The 23591-nt window shown below is 40.6% G+C and overlaps 6 protein-coding genes across 9 annotated transcripts in view; 4 read left to right on the top strand and 2 right to left on the bottom strand.

Moving 5' to 3' along the window:
• Positions 1-374: 374 nt before the first annotated feature.
• Positions 375-4640, bottom strand: LOC128262091 (protein pigeon). Its single transcript, XM_052996142.1, is given in 10 exon segments — positions 375-745; positions 1145-1369; positions 1436-1650; positions 1721-1797; positions 1799-1845; positions 1848-1953; positions 2017-3183; positions 3629-3930; positions 3994-4396; positions 4464-4640. Coding segments are annotated over 10 exon segments (2745 nt in total). The 5' UTR covers positions 4527-4640; the 3' UTR covers positions 375-605.
• A 407-nt stretch (positions 4641-5047) lies between these two features.
• LOC128262878 (tubulin gamma-2 chain) lies at positions 5048-7949 on the top strand. The gene is made up of 4 exons (XM_052997445.1): positions 5048-5145; positions 5205-5407; positions 5868-6458; positions 7143-7949. Exons 1-4 carry the CDS (start codon positions 5097-5099, stop codon positions 7671-7673), a joined length of 1374 nt encoding a protein of 457 aa, XP_052853405.1. The 5' UTR covers positions 5048-5096; the 3' UTR covers positions 7674-7949.
• LOC128262894 (male-specific sperm protein Mst84Dd) lies at positions 7907-8502 on the top strand. The gene is made up of 3 exons (XM_052997463.1): positions 7907-8042; positions 8098-8171; positions 8229-8502. The coding sequence occupies exon 3, from the start codon at positions 8232-8234 to the stop codon at positions 8373-8375; it is 144 nt and encodes a 47-aa protein (XP_052853423.1). The 5' UTR covers positions 7907-8042; positions 8098-8171; positions 8229-8231; the 3' UTR covers positions 8376-8502.
• Positions 8503-8778: 276 nt separating this feature from the next.
• Positions 8779-9316, top strand: LOC128262893 (keratin-associated protein 9-1). The gene is made up of 2 exons (XM_052997460.1): positions 8779-8934; positions 9001-9316. Exon 2 carries the CDS (start codon positions 9056-9058, stop codon positions 9203-9205), a length of 150 nt encoding a protein of 49 aa, XP_052853420.1. The 5' UTR covers positions 8779-8934; positions 9001-9055; the 3' UTR covers positions 9206-9316.
• Positions 9317-9679: 363 nt separating this feature from the next.
• LOC128262875 (zinc finger protein weckle) lies at positions 9680-12014 on the top strand. Its single transcript, XM_052997442.1, is given in 4 exon segments — positions 9680-9858; positions 9860-9955; positions 10022-11370; positions 11429-12014. Coding segments are annotated over 4 exon segments (1524 nt in total). The 5' UTR covers positions 9680-9810; the 3' UTR covers positions 11460-12014.
• LOC128262859 (brain tumor protein) overlaps positions 11954-23591 on the bottom strand; it is a 40933-nt gene continuing 29295 nt past the window's right edge. For all 4 annotated transcript variants that reach the window (XM_052997413.1, XM_052997411.1, XM_052997410.1 and 1 more), the window contains 2 exons: positions 20358-23535; positions 11954-14156 (listed from right to left, as the gene is read on the bottom strand). In XM_052997413.1, coding sequence (XP_052853373.1) covers positions 14077-14156; positions 20358-23484 — 3207 coding nt within the window. In that variant the 5' untranslated portion in view covers positions 23485-23535 and the 3' untranslated portion in view covers positions 11954-14076. The remainder of the gene's footprint in view (positions 14157-20357; positions 23536-23591) is intronic.

The following is a 23591-nucleotide window of genomic DNA, read 5'->3' on the forward strand; positions in this document are numbered from 1 at the left end:
TAGAAAAAATGTGTTTTAAAAGTTCCTTTTTTAATATTCATATTGAATCATTATTCAGGGTGGCCAAAAAAGTAGAGTTTTTAAATGTCTGCATATAATTAACCATAAATAAACCGCAATGTTGGAGCTATTCAATATAATATTTTTTTTATTTAAATAGCCATTTTAAAAAAGTTTTTATTCTCAAAATAATTAATAGCACTTACCAGATGTGCAACGAAAATATATGTTCTTTTTTCACAATAAACATGAATTTAATATTGTATAAATAGTTGATTTATTATAGCGTTAAGCTTACATTGGCTTTACACAAATCTAAAATAAACACAATACAAGTAAATAAATACGGGCCCAATGATATTAGGTACACAAAGTTTCAACAAAAGTAATAAATAAATAGCGTGGAATGTATAATAGGAACCAGATAATAATAAATAACAAATAAGCTGCACGATGAAAAAACTAAATCACATCTTTGGAAATTCTGCAAACTCGACTTGACCAAACTGAACCAAAAACAGGATGTTCATAATCAATACTTGATATTTTGCCTTCATACCAAACTAAACAACCATTAATACTACTTATTATTAAGTACAAGCACGTTATGCCTCCACTTTCAGCTGATCGATGGAGCTCAAAGTCGTTTCAATCAGCAGATTGTAGTCCAATTCGTTTAGACTGGCCTTGGCTGTCAGCAGGTCAAGGAAGGAGTCCAGCGGTGTGAGGGCTTCGGCAGTTAAATCTAGTCGGGATAAACAAATCAACTCATTAGTCAGGCGAAAGCTTCAAATTGAAATCGAAAAACGTATTGTGCAACGACTGGGACAACGACTGGCGAACACTGATCAGCGTTTCTTACCGCTCTGTCAGCGATGTGGGATTCGAGCACGAGCTACCAAGTGAGCGGACGCCGCCTGAACACATAGCTCGCTACGCTCAGGACGAGCGTGGTCGAAATGATAAGGAGAAAAACCAATAGCAGCGAGTGGCAAACCACAGTGTTTGGCTTGCCCAAAGCTGGACGAGATGTGTGTGTGTGCGTGTGTGTGTGGTGGGTGTGTGTGGTGGGTGTGTGCAAATGAAAAGTGTTCATGATGATGATTTGGATTGGGATTGGGGTTAACCAACAACTAGTGCTCACCGCTACGGGCATTATTCCGCGACTGGTTGGCACAGGCCGATGGTCGCTGCTGGTGCAAGACCTCCTGTTGCTGACCCGACAGAATGTTGGCCGCATGCTCGCGGCCCCTGATCATCAGGCTATCCGGATGCTGCCAGCACTTGAGCAGTCGCTGGGCCCGCTGCTTGGGTAGGGCCGACAAAAGCGACAGCTTTCGCTCGATGCCCAGCGGAGAGTCCTCAATATCTGCATTGGCAAAACCAACATATATGATTAAACAAAGCTATTAAACGTATGATCTACCATACCCACCAAAGACAATGGCCTTCATCACATCCACTTGCAGTTCGAAGACATGGTTCTCCACATACTGCAGGAACATGTCGTAGCCCAAGGCCCGATAGCCCAGATAGGTGAAGAACGAGGAGAAGCCCTCGGGCAGGGGAAAGGCAATCGATTCCACGGCCAGACAATAACGCTCGAGGATGAGGAACAGCGAGTGCTGCTGGCTGGCAGCCATTTGGTCACTGCAATTGCCGTGTTTTGTAAGTTAAAGATTATTCGATTATTTGAGACTTGAGAGGCCAACAAACGCACATCAATTGAAAGCCCCGCAGCGTCTCCAGGCGAGCATCCAGACCCGCAGCTCGACAGACCAGCGAGCAAAGGGCTCGCGGACAGCTCCAGCTGCGAGGAAACAAACTGCGAGGCCACCGCATGACATGGGCTGGAGCCTGGGAGCGCTCGAAGAAGGTCTCCTTCAGCCAGCGAAAACCGGTGTGCGGCTTCGAGGAGTGCTTCACCAAATGGACGCTCAGTTCGCGCAGGTACTGAAAGAAAGATTGGTAAACTCTTTGTGAAATGTTCTTTCTGAGGACAAGGCTCCAACTCACCACAGAGATGACATGCTCCTGCTTGCTGGCCGTGCATCCCTCCAACTCGATGAAGGGCAGCACCTCGTTGCTGAACGGAAAGGCACTGCCGCTGCTGTAGTCGCCAAAGCCACCAGTGCCCGCATCCGGCGAAAGGGGCGTGGTGCATCGGGAAAGTGCCTCCGGCTGATAGCAGGCCAGGCTGAAGATCAACTTTTCGGTTACCTGCTCGGCACTGAACCGGGGCTGCTCCTGCTTGGCCGACTCATTCAACAGATCCCACAGTCTCGTCCAGATGTCCGTGCGATATGGCGAAAGTCGCTGCTGTGGCGACAGCAGCATCATGCTGGTGTTGTGCAGTGTTTCGTGGGACAGGCCCACGCTGATGTCGGCCACTTTGGCGTGAATGGGTCGCGAGGCCAAGGCCGTGGTCAATGGCAGAAGCCTCATCAGCGGCTTGGCCTCCTCCGGCAGGCCGCGAACTGCAGCGGCATAGCTGCCGGCCACAAGGGCCTCCTTCAGCAGGGCCACCGTGTCCAGGGAGAGCGGTCGCTCCAGGATGCTGTTCAGCAGCTCGGCCAGCACATCCATGTCGTTCGAGTGCAGCAAGAAGTAGTGGATAATGCTGATTCGGTTGTCCAGCGAACTGTCATTGCGAAAGGCCTCGATTAGATGCGACTTGGGCACAGTGAGCGAAACGAGATCCAACGTGGCCGCATCGTAGGCCAGCGCTCCCCACTTTCGCAACGGCACCAACTGTGTGCGATCGGGACTCCGATTGTGGGCCGCACACACGATGTGGCAGTTGGGCTCGTGCTGCAGTCCCACGTCCAGCAGGTGGACGAAGAAGGCGGACGACACCAGCAGGTGATGCTGGCCATGCAGCGCAAATGTGGGCCTCAGCAGACGGGCCTTTTGCCACGGCACACCGGGCATCACGCAGTGCACCACACAGCCGTGGTGCAGCAATGTCACCGAGTACGCGAAGTGCACGTCCTTCTGCACGTCCGACTGCATCGGCTGGTACAGGTAGTAGTGGCACACGAAGAACATCCCCGAGGTGTCCGCCAGAATGATTAAATTCAGCGAGCTGTCGTGCACGCGCAGCGGCACTGCATCATCATCGTAGCTGGGAGTTTCCTCTTGGGACCCATTCGGCAGTTTCGGCAAGTTTAGGGGTATGTTAAGCTGGATGAATAGAGCATATTATTAGTTAACTTTCAAATAGTCAAGATACTAAAATCTAAATTTGCTTAAGAACGGAATAAATGTCTGAAAGGCTCTTTAAAACCTTAAATATTAGAGTCATTTCTTTATAAATTTGTGACTTCGTGCCCTCAATTATTATCGATCAAGTAATGCTTTACATTAATATCCAAGGAATAATAGCTATTTGTACAAGTTTCGGGCGCAGTTGGTTCCAAAATCAAATCAAAAATCAGTAGGAGCCAAGAATTTAAAGGAATTTAAAGCTGCTTCAGCGTAAATTTAAGCATCAGGTTGGTTTTGAAATAGTATTCACTGAGCTCAAAGACATTCTTTGGCATCCAGATTTGATTTCTCTTGAAAATTCAGTTCTCAGAGATCTATTGAAGACCCCCGATGATGATAGTTTGCAATCTTAAGCACCCACCACTGTTTCCGTGGGCTGTTTCTCGTTAAACTGAAAGGCCGAGAGTGTGGGACTCAGAACGGGCGTCGCCTGCTCGCCGGCCTCCTCCCGTTCGTCCAGCAGACTGAGGCTCTTGGCCTTGGGCTTCAGGTGGATGTAGTAGAGGGCCTGGCACTCGGGATCCCACTGGGCCCAGCTGAAGTTGCGGGCCAGGGTTTCGTGGGTGAGGATGCTGGTGTCCAGACGCCAGGCGCTGCCCTCGCCGCCTCCAATTGGGGATGTCGTCGAGCTCTGCTTCACCACGCAGCTATACTGCTTGATGGCTGGGGAAAGGAAATTCAAGTGTTAGGTATTTAATGATGGGATGGACTACACAGGTCACTTACATTCCTCGTGGGTGAGCACAAGGAGCTTGTCCTGCCAGCAGGTGCGCGTGGCACTCTCCACTCGCCAAAGGAACTGGGTCATTATCTGGCGGGGAGTGGGCTCTGCGTTTAGGGGCGTGGCCGTGCCGCCCTCGGAGCTGCGCACCTCGACAACAAAGGCCTGGTAAAGTTTTCCCTCAGTTTTCTCCACAAAGGACAACAAGGTGACACTGCTATTGATCGTTGCCTGGATAATCTCGCAGCATTTGTCCAGCGTCCAGAGGAGTCGCAGCTGCTTCTTGGTCGCATGGAAGTGGCCAATGCACGTCTCCTTGCGCTGCTCCTCATCCGAATACTCGAATATCCAGGACGTGAGCAGGGATCCATCCTGCTCGATGCCCAAAATGCGCCACTCGTTTGCCTTCTCTACGAAATTGGTGTGATATTGATTTAGTGATATCTATCGTTAACAGATACTTAACTGATCTTACCTTTGTATCCTGGGTGGCCAGCAGGCCGCAGAAGTTGGCCGCCAAATTCTCCTGCCGCAGCATTTCGGTTTTTATTTAATATTCTTAAAATAACATTTAGCACAAGTTTTTAAGTCTCTCAATTGGAATTTTTGCTGCCAGTGTGAACGTTTTGCGGTGTCAGAAAAATAATAGCCACCAAGGAACCGTTACTCTTAGCCACAGGGTGTGCCTTGCAATTTACTTGTTAATTCCGCGCTGTTCAACACTGCACCTTTTTGAATTAAGAATTTTGGAAACTAAAATTTTGACTTCGAGGTGACAAAATTGTTAATCAAAACTATGTAAACGATAACTAAATAAATGATAGTATTCAAGATTATATAATAGAGATGAAAACTTGACTATAAAAGTGATACTAAATTTGTTGACTAATTTTTGAATTTTTAAATAAACGTAAAAAAATTGTTAAACTTTTGAAATATATTTGAATATTAATGTACTTCTTAGAATATTACCAAATACGAATCTTGATAACATATTTCTCCAATATCGATATTAATAAATGTTTTTCCATCCCCAGCATCCATTTATTTGGTAAGAACAGTTAAGTTTGCGTGTATGGTGAAGAGCAATAACTAAAGCTAAAGAAAAATGCCAAGTGAAATAATAACCCTTCAATTGGGCCAATGCGGCAATCAAAGTAAGTCACATTAAATCAGGAAAATACCCTGCTTTCAGCTAAGCTCAATTTTTGCGCAGTTGGTTTCGAGTTCTGGAAGAGATTGTGTCTGGAGCACGGCATCTCCCCAGATGGCGTCCTGGAAGACTTCGCTACCGACGGTCAGGATCGAAAGGACGTGTTCTTCTATCAGGCGGATGACAATCACTACATTCCACGCGCAGTGCTTATAGATTTGGAGCCGCGAGTCATCAACAACATCATGACCTCTCCGTACGCCAAGGTCAGTTAACAATTTTTTTTCTGGTCACATATATATTTTTTTAAACAACCAACTTACTAACTGTATAAAGTAAAAAAAACTGAAATACACGCATAAGAAAAAAATCTTAATACAATTTCAGTTGAAATTTTTCTTAAATTAATAAAATTACTTGTTTCAACTCAAGTTTATATGATACATAGATCTTTAGAATCCCCTTCTTACAATAACCTTACACCCAAAAAAAACTGAAAGTTTAGTTTTAATAAGAGTGTTTTGAAACAGTATTCAATTATAAGTAATAGTTGGATGCTAAAATATATACCCTAAATACTACTTTATTATATCTTGAATAGATTTTTAGGAATTTATATTATAAAGATATTTATCGAAAATATTTAAATAAAGAAGTTTATGTATTTCATGTTCATGAAATACATGCTCATGTATTTCCAAACTAATTGGTTTTTCCTTTGGCCAGCTGTACAATCAGGAGAACGTGTATCTCTCGAAGCACGGCGGAGGAGCCGGCAACAACTGGGCCTCCGGATTCAGCCAGGGCGAGAAGGTGCAGGAGGAGGTGTTCGATATCCTGGATCGCGAGGCGGATGGCAGCGATTCGCTGGAGGGATTCGTACTGTGTCACTCGATTGCCGGCGGCACGGGTTCCGGCATGGGATCGTATGTGCTGGAGAGACTAGCAGATCGCTTTCCCAAGAAGCTCATCCAGACGTACAGCGTCTTCCCCAACCAGGACGAGATCAGCGACGTGGTCGTGCAGCCCTACAACTCGATCCTCACGCTGAAGCGACTGACTAAGTGCGCGGATAGTGTGGTGGTCCTCGACAATACCGCCTTGAATCGCATCGCCACCGAGAGGCTGCACATCCAGACGCCCACCTTCACGCAGATCAACAACCTGGTGTCCACCATCATGAGCTTGAGCACCACCACCCTGCGATATCCCTCGTATATGAACAACAATCTGATCGGATTGGCGGCAGCGCTTATTCCGACGCCGCAGCTGCACTTCCTGATGACTGGCTATACCCCACTGATCACCGATTGTGAGGTGAGACTACTATACCCTTACTGTATCTGTGTTCAAACTCTGCTCTGCTTTTTATACAGTGAAGATCCAATTTATAAGGTATTTTTCAACATCTACACCCTCACATGTTCCAATTTATTTTCTAATACCTATTTGTTTTAACACTTACCAGATTTTAAATAATATTGTGCCTCAATTGTTTTGGAAAGCTTTCAGTACATTTCTTCAAAAACTCTGATTTTACTTAACAGATTTTTTTTTACAAACATTAACCAAATTTTAAACAATACTTTATATCCATTGTTTTGGTAAGAATACTTATTTATTGCTTTAACTTACCAGATTTTGTAGAATATTATTTACATTGTTAAAAATTTATGGCATTTCTTCATAATCTCTTAAAACACAATATAATACCAGATTTTTTACAATATTTTAAGCTATTGTTTTGGTAAACTTTTATTATAGTTTTTCAAAAACTACTTTAAGAGTTCACATTTATAATTCATTTATAGTTTGTAGGGTCAATCGGAACTCAAGTTTTTAGTTTTAAACGAAAACGTTTGTTTTGCCCTTAAATCTGTTGATAATTGATATTTAAAAGTCATTGGTTATTAAATTTGCTTTGCAAATCTTACAAGTTTACAAGGAAGACATTAAGTGTGAAATATGTTAGATAAAGTGTTTTAAATAAATTCTTTGCAGACCAAAACGAGTGTGCGAAAGACCACCGTGCTGGATGTGATGCGTCGTTTGCTGCAGTCCAAGAACATGATGGTGTCCGCGACGGCGGACAAACAAAGCCGGCACTGTTTCATCTCCATCCTGAACATCATCCAGGGCGAGGTGGATCCCTCGCAGGTGCACAAGTCGCTGCAGCGCATCCGGGAGCGGAAGCTGGCCAACTTCATACCCTGGGGTCCGGCCAGCATCCAGGTGGCCCTGCCGCGGAGCTCCCCGTATGTGCAGTCGGCCCACAAGGTCTCCGGACTGATGCTGGCCAACCACACCGGGATCAGTGGGCTCTTCAAGCGGGCCCTGGCCCAGTACGACAAGCTGAAGAAGCGGAACGCCTTCCTGGACAACTTCCGGCGCGAGTCCATGTTCCGGGACGACCTCACCGAACTGGACCTGGCCCGGGAAACGGTCGACTGCCTGGTGCAGGAATACGAGGCGGCCACCCAGATGGACTATCCCCAGTGGAGTCCTGGCATCGAAGCATCCAAGGCCGGTTGATTTCCGATCTATTATTCTTGAATATGCTTACTCGAAAATAGAATAATTATTTATCTCATCAGCATAAGTACTGAGTTTTTGAATTTAAAAGGAAATTTTAAGGGAGATCTTGGATATAAGATTTAACATTTATTTAAAACTTGCCACATTAACACAAGGATTTTCCTATTTGTGACTTAACAATTGTGTTTTAAATCATGTAGGCCTTGAATTTCTTTGTCATTTTACACCTTGTTTTACACAAAGCTAAATAAATTCGTCATTCGTTTTTTAAAATTCATTGTGTTAACACCTTAGAAAATTGTTTTTGTCCAACATTTTTCAGTACTCATTTTGTTGGTTGATCCTGTTTCTGTAATTAAGCCGAGCGTAAGTCCAAATGTAATTTTAGAATAACGAAATGTATGTTTTTTTTTTTGTGTAGCCAACATAAGTTGGCTTTTTTAGAAGGAAACAAGGATACGCTGAGGTCTTTGCCAAAAGCTAATCAACTAAATAGTAAGTGTAGGAAGTGTATTATAAATGCTTTCTAACAACTTTTGATCAAATTATCAGATCATGTGCTGCGGACCCTGTGGACCTCGATGTTGCGATCCCTGCGGAGGATGCTACAACTGCTGTGTTGAACTCTGCTGCGTGCCCTGCACTCCAGCGTACATTCAATGCACCTTCATGCCCTGCGGACCCCGGGGTTGTTGCTAGGATATGGATTTCCAAAGGAAAGCAATCAAGATCTAGAGCAAAATCCATCAGCAGTACTGTCTTTCTACAACAAAACTGTAATCTACATGCCCATATGAATTAATAAACGAATTCGTTTGCTAGTATATTCAGTTTCGTTTTCTTTTTAATTGAGTCACTTAAGTAAGTGTTCATTTGGTAGTAAATCTATTTTGTTACTTATTTGTTTAAATTATTTCATTTATGTGTTTGTTGTTGGCTCTTAGTTACTTCGATGGCAAGTAAAATGAATAAATAATTATAGAGCTTACCATAAGTTACTATGACATTATCGGCAGCCAACTATTGTTAAAAAAATTGCTTATCTCGAGTGCTAAAAGATTTCAATGTCTTATGACTTTTTCAATCATATAATTTGTTATCCATCTAGTAGTCTCCAAATTCTCATATGAGGAGTTGCCAAATGTTGACAGGGAATATAATCACTCCGCCTCTGAACACCGCTGTGAACACATCAAAAACTAAAACAGAAAAATATCCAATGACAAACACCTTTTGGAAGTAAATTATTTTTGTTTTGGTAAAAAATAATAGATGCAAAAATATATAATTTTTTTTATATATTAATTTTATCCTGATATTTTAGGTGATATTTTTTACCTACCTATACCTATCCAACTGCTGCAATCAACGGCTCCAAGATGTGCTGCAATCCCGGAGGCTGCTGCAACCTGCCCACCTGCATCCAGTGCACCAACTTCTGCTTCAATTGCTGGACTGGCACTGCCGCCGTGCCATGTTGCCGTCGTAGCTGCATTCCGGGATGCTGTGGCAGTCCTCGTTGCTGTTGATTAACATAAACATCTGCCTTCCACACAAATTTCAAATAAAAATCCCTTTGGTTCGGTCTTATCAGTAAATAAAAGAAAAATTTTTATGTAGCACTCAAAAGAAAAGAACTGAAAGCTTAGTTTTTAAAAGTGTTTCTTGAAAATAAACTACAGACAGTATTAAAGTAAAGTTATTAATTCAATACAAAATAATATAACCTCTATAGTTTTAAATTTTTATAATTTCTATACCGAAGAGTCTAAAACTGTGGTCTATGGACTTTTTTTAGCCACAAAAGGCTGTTACACGCTTTTCAACGATTTCAATATACATTTTTAATCTATGTATAAGTTTCAACGATTTTTTTATAATTTTTTTATTGGCATCCCACTTTTTACCAGCTATAAAGAGCGGTGATCTTTTCTTTTTTGTATATTCACAGTTCTTTTTACTCCGCGCAAGGGTTAAATAAAATACCGTTTAGTATTTGCCGCTGCCAAACTTTGGCAAACGAGACCTGGTCACACCACACCAAACAAATACTCTAATCGCTGGAATAAAAGTAAACAATTGAGGTTTCTGGACGAAAAGGCGGCCAAAAAGGCGACTGCATTCGGGTTCCAAGATGACGGAATGCCACTGGCTTAACTGGTGCCGACTGTGTGCGAAGGACTGACGCCCGTGGCAACGTGAAGGTGCAAATGAGCGGCAATTCCCAGGCCTGGGACAACGTCCTGATAATGGCCATTCGGAAGTACTTCGAAGTCGAAGTAAGTCGGCCTGACATAAGGCATATTTATAGTTATAGCGATAACGATATTTACCCCGCCCCGCAGATGCGACTGGAGGATGAGCTGAGCAGCGTGCTGTGCACCGAGTGCTATACCCTGATCAGTGAACTAATCGATTTTGCGGAGCATGTTACCAAGGTTCAGGCCATTTTCGAGGTCCTGCGACGCACGGCATCGGAGCCCGACAAGCACCTGGATGTGGCTGCACTGCGCCAGCAGTATGGTCTCTGCGAGGACGACTGGACGCACATCATCAAGCCCATGCAGGCGCCCGAAAACGAATCGGAGATCCAGCAAAAGCCAGATAGTGTGTTACAAGAATCTCCCATCGGTGTGGAAGCCGCCAGCACACAACTCGAACTGCGGGAATCCCAACCGTACCTATTCCAAACCAAAAACAGTCTGCAAATTGGAATACCAAAGCAGGAATTTATTGACATAGGTCCCATTTTGTCAGAGAAATCCAAAAGTCGACTAGACACAGACGAAGTGCTAGTTGAGCTGCATGAAGACGAGTTGTCCCAGTGCCGAGTGGACAGCACAGTCTCTCCAGATTTTCAGGAGCAGGATATCAAGCCCGAATTGTTGGACAGCTATGACGATGATGCCGAATTCCTGCCCGAAAAGAGTCAGCAAATGCAGCTCGTTATTGTGGCGACCCCACAATATGCTCCAGAGACAATTGCCGAGGAAAAGGCCAAACGTGGACGCATGAATTGTGAAAAATGTGGCAAGGGCTACAGGAATCGCGCCTCCTACGAGAAGCACTTGGAGCGCGAGTGTCGCCGAATCGAGCGGCGTGTGAAGGTGGACAAGGCCACAACCACCTGTGATCTGTGCAACAAAACTCTATCCTCCACAACGGCTTTGAAGCTGCACAAAGAAGGCATCCATCAGAATGTCAAGCCATACATATGCGATAGTTGCGGCAAGCAACTGAAGACAATTACAGCCCTAAATGAGCACAAGCTGGTGCACACGGACAGTCGGCCCTTCGAGTGCAGCGTTTGCAAGGCGGGCTTCAAGAACCGGGCTCGCCTGAAGGCCCACCATCAAATCCATGCAGAGCCCAGTTTCGTATGCAACATCTGCGGCAAGAAGCTGCAGACGCGGCGCACCTGGAACATGCACAAGCTGGTCCACAGCGAGGAGCGGCGCCTCAAGTGCGATGTCTGCGGGGCGCTCTTTAAGCGCTCGAAAACCCTAAAGACGCACCTGCTCAGCCACACGGGTTTGCGACCGTATGTCTGCAACTACTGCGGGAAATCCTTCGCCTGCAATGCCAATTGCCGGTCGCACAAGCTGAAGAAGCATCCGCAGGAAGTGCAACAGGAGGATGGTGCCAAGCTACCCTCTCGCTTGAATGTTCCCACGCTGGAAGAGCTGCGCGTTATGTTAGTACTGATTTAAAACTGCTTTTGTATCTCTTTACTTAAACTTTTTTTTTTGCAGGACCCAAAAACTACCAAAAGGAACCGATTAGTAGGATTAGTTTAACAAATTATTGTTTTTATATTGTTTAACTAAACACTAAAAAAAATTGCAATATGAAATTAAGCAGAAGACATACGATGTGGATCATTTCCGGGTCTAGACAGCAAAGATTAAAAACGAAATAAATATTAATTTTGTGTTTCCCATAAGTATCAGTTTTCCATTAAGATTTTGGTATTTCGTCACTATGCGAACGGCCGTCCACATCGATTTCAGTAAATTGTCAGGAAAAACATATAGGATGCATCTAAGATCTTATCTTAGTTTAACAACTTTTCAAGTTCCTGACGACCTTAACATCATTAAGGCACATTTCCAAAGATCTTACTGTGGGTTAAAATTAGGGTACCGTCAACCTTTGCATTAGTTATATAGACGAATCAAATATAATCCTTACCAGTCATAATTACATTATTTAGTAAAAAATGTACTGGCAGATTCATCTGTAAAAAAATCTGTAACAGATATTAAAACGCATTTGAATTATTTAAAAACAAAATAATTTTATTGTGGTTTAATGGAAATAGAAATTCTTACAATACAATTGTTGTTGCTGGTTGTTCTTGTTGGTTGGTTTAATATTAATGTTACACAACATTTTTTAAATGTTAATTAATACCATATTTTAATGTAATAATAATTTCATGTTTTCTTTTTTCATTTTTTAATTACTTCGAAAATTGTGGCCCCTAAGCATTAAAAAGACTTTCATTTGTTTCTATTATTATTTTTCAAGTTCCCGCTGACGCTGTTGACGTTGCTATTGGATTTTTGAGTAGAGTTCAAAATCTGTTATATCAAATTCGAATAGGTGTTCGCGAACTCGCCACCCAGCGAGCTTTTCATTAATTATTATGATGTTTTCATTCTTTTACGTTTTCCACATGTATAAAAATATTTATATATAATTTACTGTAAGTAATTTTGGTTTTCTCTTACACATTACATTAATGAGTTGTTATTTTGTGTTTGCCTTAATTTTGTATATATAAGTATATATATAAAATGCGCATACAGTTGGAATCTTAGTTAATAATAATAGTTAATGAGTTAATAACGTTCACATTCAATTACATCGTATTCGATTTAGTTACGATTATGATTACATTTTAATTTGCCTTTCTTTTTTTTTTTTTTTTTTGCTTGTTCTTGGCGAATTAAAATTTAATATAAATGAAAAACAGTTTGTTGTAATTGAAAATATAAAATGTTGAAGTTAAATGCGTATTTGGTTACGTTTTCTCAAGAAAATTGCCATTGGTTTATTACAATTAATTGTGCTCGATTTGTGGGTAAGATTGCTTGAGTGTTGAATGACTGATTGAATGATTGAGTGACTGAGTGACTGACTGACTGAGTGAGTATCATGCAGGGTGTCTGAGGAGCTGAGCTGAGCTGATCCTGGCAGTAAGTTGAGTCAGTTACAAAACTTAAACCAAATTGTAATTGTTCTGTACTGTGGTTAAATCTTTGTATGCATATTAGAAACAGTATATGGCATATAGTATGCATTTGGTGGGCGTGTATATATTTTTTATTTTCCTTTTCATTTCAACGCAAAAAGTTAACAATTTCCTCGTTCGAAACAGCTGAGAATGGCCTGCCTGACAAAGTCTACATGTAATATAGATTTTTATATATATTTATTGAATAAAAATGCCAACCCTCAATGATATACATTATTTGCTTGTCAGTCCATATTTTCCACATTTTCTTGTCCTTTACTTAACATTTTTATTTTTATTTTTTTTATTTGTATTTGTATTTTAGTTTTAGTTTTTCTTTGTATTTCTTAAATGTAAAACAAAATTTGAGCGAAATATACGAGTTGTAACTGAACGTACAGTGTAAACAATTAACCATAAAGAAAACATATTATTTTAGCAGATAAAATGTTTTATTTTCATATCACTATATTAAATAGTATATGAAAGCCATTTAAGCAACACCCTGTATACAGTATACTCTTGTTTTTTTTTTTTTTTTTAAATTCAACTTGGCTTTAGCAGAGAAATTCAAATTGCGGGAGACATTAAAATCAATTAAATCGTTAGCTAAAACATAATATATATGTGTATATAAAGAAAACTTAATTATAACGACATTTAACATTAGATTGGTGTTCTTTTTCGGTTTCGTTTTTGTTTTTTTTGTTTTTTAATGTTAATTAATATAAAAATACATATATGTATGCATGATGACTAGATGATGATTCCATGATCGGCTTAGTTGCACTATATAGCTTTATAAATACTAAAATCTATATCGAATGCGTGATTATGAGTAAGATGAGCTAACATTTATGCATATTTCAATGATTTAGCAACGTTGATTCTTGTCTGTGTGTATTTTTTTTTTTTGTGTGTGCGGTTCGACCGTAGAGACTCATTTCCACTAATTGCAAATATATTAATATTTATATAATTTTTTGAGTCCCAAAATTGATTTAAAATAATTGCGTAACGTAAACTTGTCCATGCATTGCCATCGAAATGAATGCGATCCATTCATTAGTTACGTCTTCCTTTCTCCAATAACAAATTTAACATAACACAATTTAATGGGGAATGTTTGGTTGTTAAAAATATTTCTTTTGTTTTTCGTTTTCAAATGAAATGTTGCTGTATTCTGTCTGCCAAGTAGCTCTTGTTGTTGTCATTGATGTTGCTGTGCAATTTGTGCAATACTGTAAGAAATAAAATTAAAAATTAAATAAATAAAATAGGTTTTCGTACAAAATAATGATATAAAAATCTTCAATCCTTTTTTTTTTTTTGTTGCTTCCGATAGAAAACTACTTTTTAAAAAGATATTCTTTAAAAATTATGGAACAAAACAACAAACTTCCTATTTAGTTATTGCATTATACATTGCCCATTTGGTTCTCATTTAAAGTTAGATTAACTTTTTCATTAAAAGGTTTGACTTAAAAAATTCCTTTTTTTAGTTTTTGCTTTTTTTTGTTGTATTTTTTGTGTTAGTTTTCAATATGTTGCTTTTGCTTTAAAAATTACAAAAATGCTTGGGATATGAATGTGTTTTTTTTTTTAGTTTTTATTTTTTGGTAATCTTCAATAGGAAGAATAAGCAGCTAACAACAAACAGTTAATATGCCTTATATTTTGTATATGCATTATAATTATTGATTATATTATGGATGTATATAAATATTTTATTTTGCAGCTAGAAAAATTAGCGAAAATATTTATTTTCCATGTTCTTGTTGTTTGTCTTGCGCGTTTAGAGTTTTTAGTTCATTAAAGAGTGAAAAATCAGTTTTCAGCTTAAAGTCAGTTTAGTTTTAATTTCTCAGTTTAAACAAGTGCAGAGTGAGAATAAAAGCGGAAACGGAAAAATCTGTTCAGAAAAATTCCCTAAACGAGTCTTATATTCATTTTATTTCACAAGAGCTTTGTTATATATTTTTGTTTAGTTTCACGTTTACGTTTTCGAAGCAGTCTAAGATTTTGTTGTTTTTGAGTGTTAAAAAACTGTTGAGTTCACTACTAAGTGGTTGGATTTTTGCCTTTAAACACGCACATAAATATATTTTTATATATTCGTAGATATATAAGTATGTAGTGGTAAATAGCCTAATGTGTAAAATGTATTACAGATGGAGAGGTCCAGGACTTTATCCAGAGCTTCAACTTCAACTTGATTTATTTTCATATAGTAGCAACATTATAAATATAAATATTCATATATATGTATGTATATGTGTATAATTTGTTGTGTAAATCTTTTTTTCAATTCGTGTATAAAATCAGTCATAGTTAATTATTTTGTTTGGTATTTTATCATTTATGTTAGTTGTGGTTTGGATTGCTACTTGAATGTTCGGTGAAGTTCGTAACCAAGCGTTTAGAATGTCAATATAAATTATTAATCGAATGAATTGATCTTGTTCCTCAATTTCTAATCTATTTAACCTTACTCCTAATGAGAAATTATGGAAATCAAAAGGGATATGAACCGATCATTTGACACTAATTCTATGTTGAGTTACATACAAATTACAGACATTCAAACAGACACTACTCAAGCATGCATAGTTAAATATATTTTGTTTTTCTCATATTTTCGTATTATTCATTTTAAAACATTTGACGGACTATAAGAATTAAAAACCTACTTATTGAAAAGGTCCCGGCCCCGAATGCAAAACCATTTCGGATCGGTTAGAAAGATTAACCCTGATCTGAGATCGTTTTACATTGGATTCTGGACGAAACATAGACACACACACTTATTGATTATTCAGTTAGCTGTTAGCATATATCTATATGTTATATCCATAATAATTTAGTGGTTCAAGCATTTGGTTCAGAGCTTTCTTTATGCATAATCTAATAATACTTAAAAACACTTCTACGAAGCCAGTTTGAATTTTAATTTACTTTTTGGATTTGGTTTTCATTCATTATAGTTCGCTGCTATTTTGCCATTCCTCTACACCTTTTCAAATTCGAACTGCCGCCGATCTACTAGAACTTGTACAAAATTTAAATTCCATACAAATATGCTCAACAATGCCGACAAATGACTTTGATTTACGTTTTTATTCCGTTCCTTAATAACATTTATCAAAAATATAAACTACAATTAAAATGATTCTTTGAGATATGACACACAAACACCAATATGTTCGTATTTATATATCCTAACCTCTAGTTCTGTTCTGTTCTGTTCTGTTTTTTTTTTTAACTTGTGCCTGACAGTCTCTCGACCAACCCCAAAAAGAGAGAGACCGACCCGTAGATGGATCGATCTCGATTCGATTTCGCTTCGATTCCGATTCCTTTCAACATTCATAGAGAGCTCCTAACAATCACAAAAAATAATAGTAGCAATAATATGATTAATATATATATATATATATATATATATATGTTTATGTGGTGCCTCTTTCGACACCAGCATGCATTGCCATTTATCAAACAACACTTACACTTAGCACTACTCAAAATGTCTTAATGGTTTTTGACTTCCTAAATGGTTTACTTTTACCTCTTCGCGACTGGTGGCGTTACTTTACTTTTGAATTTCTTTTCAGAATTTTAATTACATTTTTTGGCGTCTTTTATTTTCTGGGTTACTCGAGACTTTGCCCCAAAAAAAAACTAATCACAAATGGCGACACACGCAAAATGCCCAACTACATATACTATATCGGCAATGTTAACATACATAAATCGGTTTATATATATAGAGCAAGATACCAAAGCAGGTGTCAAAGGGCATGTTGACGCCCATTTTTGGTTATATAGAGGGTTAGAGCACAGTTAATTGGCGGTATAAATCGTTTACATATCGATCTGGAATGTCGGAAATAAAACTGCTAATATAGTTAGTTTTGATAGCTCACTGTGCTATAGTTACACAATTTATCTTATAGGTAAGTATAAATATTATTTGGTTTTCATTTTTCCTCTAGGGTTGTGTTGTTGCTCCTTAACCGATGTTTAAATATATCGAAATATATATATTTAAAAAACTTTTATCGGTTTTTCCCTTTTTTTTGTTGCACAGTCTATTAGATTCTCAATTCATCAATTTGTTTATCAACATACATTCACATATATATCCATATAAAGATTAAATAGTTTACCACTACTATAGATAGATGTCAGAGACGGAGAAAAGGGGGGCGGGGGCAGGAAGAAAGGGTTAAAGGGAAGCAGGAGGGTCGGCATCAAGGTGTTAACAACATCGCATCTGTTCAAACCAATACACACGAATCTAAAAAATGCTAAGAACGTAAAAGAATAAAATCAATACAAATAAATAATAAATAAAGCAAACAGTTTGTGGGTTTTTTTTTTTATCAGAATATGTATAAAAATCTTTAATTGTTTCTCAGTTGGTTTTTGTGGCATTTGTTGGGTTGTGTTTTGTGTCGGCTTTAACAACAGTTTCAGTTTCGTAGAGCAGTTTTGCTTGGCTATTGTTTAGATATAGTTTTTATTATTTTTTGTGTCCCATATTGTGTGTTTGTAGTTCGTTTGTTGTATAACATTTAAAAATGTAATAATAATAATAGTTGATAAACATAAAAACAAATTTATGCAAGCACAAAATACAAATAAAGGTCCTTGCCAGAAACTGTTTATGCACGCTAAAATGCTAATAATAAATACAATTAAATAGTATGCATTATGCCATAATAAATACCATCAATTAGCAGTTTCTTTTGTGTTTTAGGTTTTTTTTTCAACAATTTTTATATAAAAAATTTTCAACAGTTTTTGTTTTTGTTTTTTTTTTGTTTTTTTTTTTTTTGGTTCTCAAGTAAAAAGTGTTTTTCACACAGAAAACGTACAATACTTTTGTTTAAACCCTTCATCGTTATTACAGCTACCATTACATAGATACATCATCTTCAATACAATAAGTCAATTAAAGTCAATTAAGTTTACAACAAGAAAGAACTAAAAAATATATTTTCGTATATTTAATAATCTCACTTAAGTAAATACACACAAAACATAATTAAATATAGAATAATTCAAATATATAATAAATCAAACCAAATCAAAAATTACACAAAGCAAAGCGTTTTTTCAAAACAAACAAAGAGGAAACTATTTTAGTTAAATACTACGTTTTTAATACAATAATGTAAAATTATATTCAAGAAATCTAATACCTGCTTATGTGTGGGTGTGTCAATGGGGGGACGACATGGGTTTTAAGGGGCAGGGGGGGGTTCGCGTCGCGTTCCAAGCAAAACCAACAAAAAATAGTGATTACTTTTAAAATTACAAAATAAACATTTTTTAAATGCTGTTCCTGTTAATGTTGCGTTTGTAGTCTCAAAAAGTTTTATTTCCTTGCCTTAATAGTATTTTAAATATTCACTTTAAAAATCTAACTTTTTATCTTCCTTTTTAACTAACCCTTAAAGAACACTTTCGTTAGGTTTGCAATCATTTGAGGCCTATCAAAATAAATGCTTTTAATTAAAATCATTGCAAGCAAAAAGTCCAAGTGCATACAGTGCGTAACACGACAATAAGACATCATAAATCAAAGATCCTAATTTCTAATCATTCTGTTAGCACTGTATGTCTTTTTTATTTAATACCTATTTACTTTCGAAAACAAAACATAATGAAGCTATTGGTCTGGCTTGGCTTGGCATGTTTTTCCTTCATTTTCTTCTTTATAACTATTAAATTATTTGAGATTTTTTTTACTCATTTAAGTGTTTATCATACATTAATATATAAATACATATGCTTATGCGGGGACATAGACATATTTAATTGTATAATTGTAATAGTTATAAATGTTTTAAGTCTTCTGCGCTGATTGCCAACTTTCAGTTAAATGTTACTTGTTTATTTTTAAATAGATTTATGCACACGCTCAAGTTAACTCGATTTCGTTCTCGAAATTGCCACTAACTGCGAGGAGAGGGGCAGAGCATCAAAAACATTTGCATGATGTACATAAATATCGCATTGTTTTTTTATTTGATATACACATTTTAATATTTTTATTTAAATTCATTTCGACAACAAATAATTTTTTGCATATAATATAGTAATATAGTTTCAGGCAAAACAACAAATTCGTCCGTGTTGCTTTTAAACAAGGAAATTATTTTAAAAAATAAATGCCTAAACAAAAAAATAGTTCAACAATTAAGAACAAAAATTTCAACTATTTTCAGTGCGTTTAGTTGGTTTTGTTTAAAATTAAGAAACGGCAAAATGGTTTTTGTCTGCATTATTATTAGGGTTAATCCATCTTTTCTTTCTCCTGTGTTTGGGTACAATTAAACAATGAAAAAACATAAAAACTAAGCGAGTATAAAAATTGTGAATTGTTGTTTGTGTCGCGGTTCGGTTTTGGGTTCGGTTGATTTCGTATAAAAGTAGCAAACATGTCTTAGAAGATAATTAATTAATGTATACATATAAATAATCAGTAATCAATAAGTGGTATAATCAAAAATAATTTATAAACGTAAAAAACAGTTATATAATATATAATGTATCAAATGTTTATGCAATCAAAAATAATAATAACAAACAATTTGCGCAATCATATATCTAAGAATTACAATCAATTATTAATTAATCAATGCTCGATACGCGGCTTCCTTTCTTTTCGACATTTTGTGTAAGCGGTTAATTGTTAATTGTATTTTATATTAACTTCATATTTTTATTTTTTTTTGATAATTTTTTTCTCATTTTTTTTGTTGTTGTTTGCAGTCTGCAATGAACATAAAAAAGTGGAGGGATTCCTTCTGGTATTTATATAGTTAAAAAGTGTCATTTCTTTTGTTTGTTTCTGGTGTGTGTTTTTGTTTGTTTTTTTGTTTGATGCGCCTTTTTAATCGACGGCCAAAACGAATGAAAGACTTGCACGCGAGAGAGAAGGGGTTCGAAGTGAGAAGTGTGCAAAGATATAGAGAGGCGGCGGCGGCACTATCCGATTTGAACATGAACATGAATACACATAATATATATTTATCATAAACAAATACACACAAAATAAAAACTAATCTTAACAGTGTAAATATATATGTAAAAAAATAAAACAAAATTCAACAATAATTTAAAAGATAATAAAAATCATTCCAACAGTGTGCGTGTGTGTGTGTTGTTACATAGCGAGCAAAGTCTAAGGCTATGAGAGATGTGACAGATCGGAGGAGATAAGGGGGTTATAGATTTCGATTTCAATTTCAATTTCGATTTCGATTTTGTAGATTTAGAATTAGATTTAGAATTAGAGCTGGAGAGACCGCGCAAGTCAGACTATTTGAGAACTTAGCTTAGAGCAGTAGTGAGAGCCGGACCACAGATCCTCCTCCATTCCGGACTCCCATCCATGGAGTGTGTGTCTGTGTTGACTGTCTGTGTTTACATACCCACTGGCGCCAGTTGGACATAGCGATAGATGTAGAGCCGGTAGTCCTTGCTGGCCAGCACCACACTGCCGTCGTCCATGAGCGCCACATCGAAGCACTGGGCGTGCTTCACCTTCGACTCGAGCGCCGAGATCAGCTGCCCGTCCTGCGTGAAGATCGTCAGATTGAAGTTGTTGTGGTTGTCCGCGATGAGGATCTCCCCGTTCGAGTTGATCCCGACGCCAATGGGATAGTTGGTGATGCCCTCGCCGCCAATCTGCCGCAGATACTGGCCCTCGTAGTTGAACACCTTGACGCAGTGCGCTCGATTGTCGCTGATGAAGATCTCCTGCTTGTCGTTGACCACCACGCCATTGGGGAACTCCAGGTGCTTGGAGCACCCGAACTTGTGCAGCACATTGCCGCTCTGATCGAAGATGATCACCCGCATCACCTTGCACTCCACCACAATGATCCGTCCCTTGTTGTCCACGGTCACGCCGCGCGGATGCTGCAGTATGGTGGCCCCGAACTTCCTCACAAACTGGCCGTACTGATTGTAGATCTGTATTTGGTGTGTGGGCGAGCGCTCGGTGACGATAATGTCCCCGGAATTGCGCACCACGGCCACACGATTGGGATACAGCAGTTGGGAATCGCGCTTGCCGCACTCGCCAAACTGGAACTTGAAGCGTCCCTCCTTGTCGAAGATCTGGATGCGATGGTTGTTCGTATCGGCAACAATGATGTCGTTCTGCGCATTCACCGCCACGCCACTGGGCTCCGTGAACTGGCCCTCCATCACGCCGAATTCGCCAAACTTGCAGTGGTAGATCATCTTCTGGCGCTTGATCTGCGACTTGGGCGGATAGATGGTGGCCGAGAGCAGTTTGTTGGTAAGGTCGAGCAGCGATTCCGAGCTTACGGTACTTCCGCCGGCACCACCGCCACTCACCACGGTTCCGCCAACCGAAGACAGGCTGGCGAAGGCATCGGCCACGGTCGAGCTACCGGCTCCTCCGCTGGTAACAGACGAAAAGAGATTGTCGCTGCCGCCGTTACTCCACTTCTCATACGGATTGTAGTGAGCCACTGTGCTGGCGGCCGAGCCATTGCTGCCGCTGTAGCCACCGCCTCCTCGCTTGGGAATCAGCTCGCCGAAATGCTGTTCCACGGCCAGGGGGTTGCGATCGCGTCCGCTCAGCAAAAGACCTCCGTTGCTGAAGGCTCCTCCGGCGACGCTTCCGTTAGTGCTGCTGTCCAACAGGCTGGCGCCGCTCAATCCAAGTCCCAAGCCATGCAGCGATGATTGCGCCTGCAGCTGTTGGTGGTGTGCCGACTGGTGATGGCTGTGGTGGCCATGGTGATGTGACTGCTGGTGGTGACCATGGTGGCCACTGCCCGCGCTGCTGGCGCTGCTGTTGCTGGCGCTCTGCGTGGGCCGGGCAATGGGGGGCTGCTTGCCTTGACCATTGCTGGTCAGGCTCAGGCCAGAATGGCCTCCGTCCGAGCTGGTTGCCCGTATGTAACCAAAGGTGTTGCGCACACCGGCCTGAATCGACTGGTAGTTGGACATAAACTCCATCTCGAAGGGCAGCTGCATCTCCTGGATGCCCGTCTGCAGCTGCTGCTCCAGGGACTTGCGCAGAAGCAGGGCCTCCGCCAGCAAAGATGATGGCGGAGCTGGGCTCCGCTCCACCGCCTCACAGGTGGCCAGTCCCTTGTCGATCAGGTCGCGGGAACGTTGCTGCCACGAATTGTTGCTGTTCACCTTTGCCGAGTAGAGTGTCTCCAGTTCCTTCACCAGCTGCGTCTTACGCTCATCCAGCATGGAGGCGAAGAACTGGTGCGTCTCGTTCAGTTCGTTTTGCGCCTTCTGGTACTGCAGCTTCACCTTGGTGAGATTCTGGTCCGAGTTACCGGCAATGCCGACAATCTCGCCAATCTTGACGCGCATATCGGAGAGCAGAGTCTGCAGCGCTGTCTCATTAGCAGTGGATCCCGCCGAGGTTGTTAATCCGGGCGACTGCACGTTCTCCAGCTCATGAATTCCGGTGGAGTGCTCCAATACAATGCATTCCTTGCACACCAGAATGCAGCAGGTGCGGCAGCTGAACTTGAGCAGTTCCTGTTTGTGTCGTGGGCAGAAGAGTTGCCTCTGCTGTTGCGGCTGTTGCTGCTGTTGCTGCTGCTGCTGTTGCTGTTGCTGTGGGTGCAGTGAACCATAGATGCTCTCCTCCCGCTGTTGCTGTTGATCCTGGGAATTGGCCTGTGCGGCGGCTGCCAGTACAATCTTCGAGAGCTGCGACATGGGCAACTGTTGCTGCTGCTGTTGCTGTTGCTGCGAGTCGAGCTGTTGCTGCTGCTGCTGCAGCATCATGGTCAGCGAACTGGCGTACTTAAACTCATTCGAGGCCGGATTGTTGCTGGGCGAACCCACGGACAGTGAGGTACCTATGGTGCTTGCCTCGAAACCCTTGATCAAGCACACATTGTGCCCGTTGAAGCAGTGCATAAATTCGTGAGCAGTCACACAATTGGCGCACAGATAGCTCTGGCAATCGAAGCACTTGGCCACCGCATCGCTGCACTTGCTCTTGCAGGCCGTGCAACGTGGCGGAGATCCATTGACGGATGTGTTGCCCGAGGAGCTGTTGCTGTTGCTGCTGCTGTTGCTGCCCTTGCCGGCTCCTACGACCAGGCTGCTGATGCCCGAGTTGCTGGAGCCCTGAAGATTGCTGCCAATCACGCCCGGCCCATTGCTGCTGGCCACATTGTTGGCGCTGATGACACTGCTGCTGGTGCTGCCGCAACCGCTGAGGCCGCTGGTCGAGGAGCTGGACGATGACGAGGACGAGGACGATGATGAGGACGACGACGACGAGCAGGAGGAGGAGCTGGCCGAGGAGCTGGACGAGACCGAGGCCGAGATGGGATGATGACCATTGATCACGGTCACCTCGGAGCGCGACTTCACGCTGCTGCCGCCCGTGTACTCATCACTGCAGATTGCCGAATCGCTGGCCGGTGGCGATGAGCCGCTCAGCGTGAGCGGGGAGTCTGATAGATAGCCGGCGTGTTCGTACGATTCAATCGAGTTCGCCCCGCCCCGCATCGAGTCCAGAGATGGTGTCGGTGAGGACGCCATCTTTGTGCTGTAATTGCCGTCGGTGGCTCCGTTTACCTTTAGGAGTAACAGCTGCAAAGGAACAGAGCAAGCAGGGAAATTGATCAGACTTTGTTTAACGGAATTAA

This window comes from Drosophila gunungcola, unplaced genomic scaffold (assembly GCF_025200985.1).
Source record: "Drosophila gunungcola strain Sukarami unplaced genomic scaffold, Dgunungcola_SK_2 000001F, whole genome shotgun sequence".
Lineage (NCBI taxonomy): Eukaryota > Metazoa > Arthropoda > Insecta > Diptera > Drosophilidae > Drosophila > Drosophila gunungcola.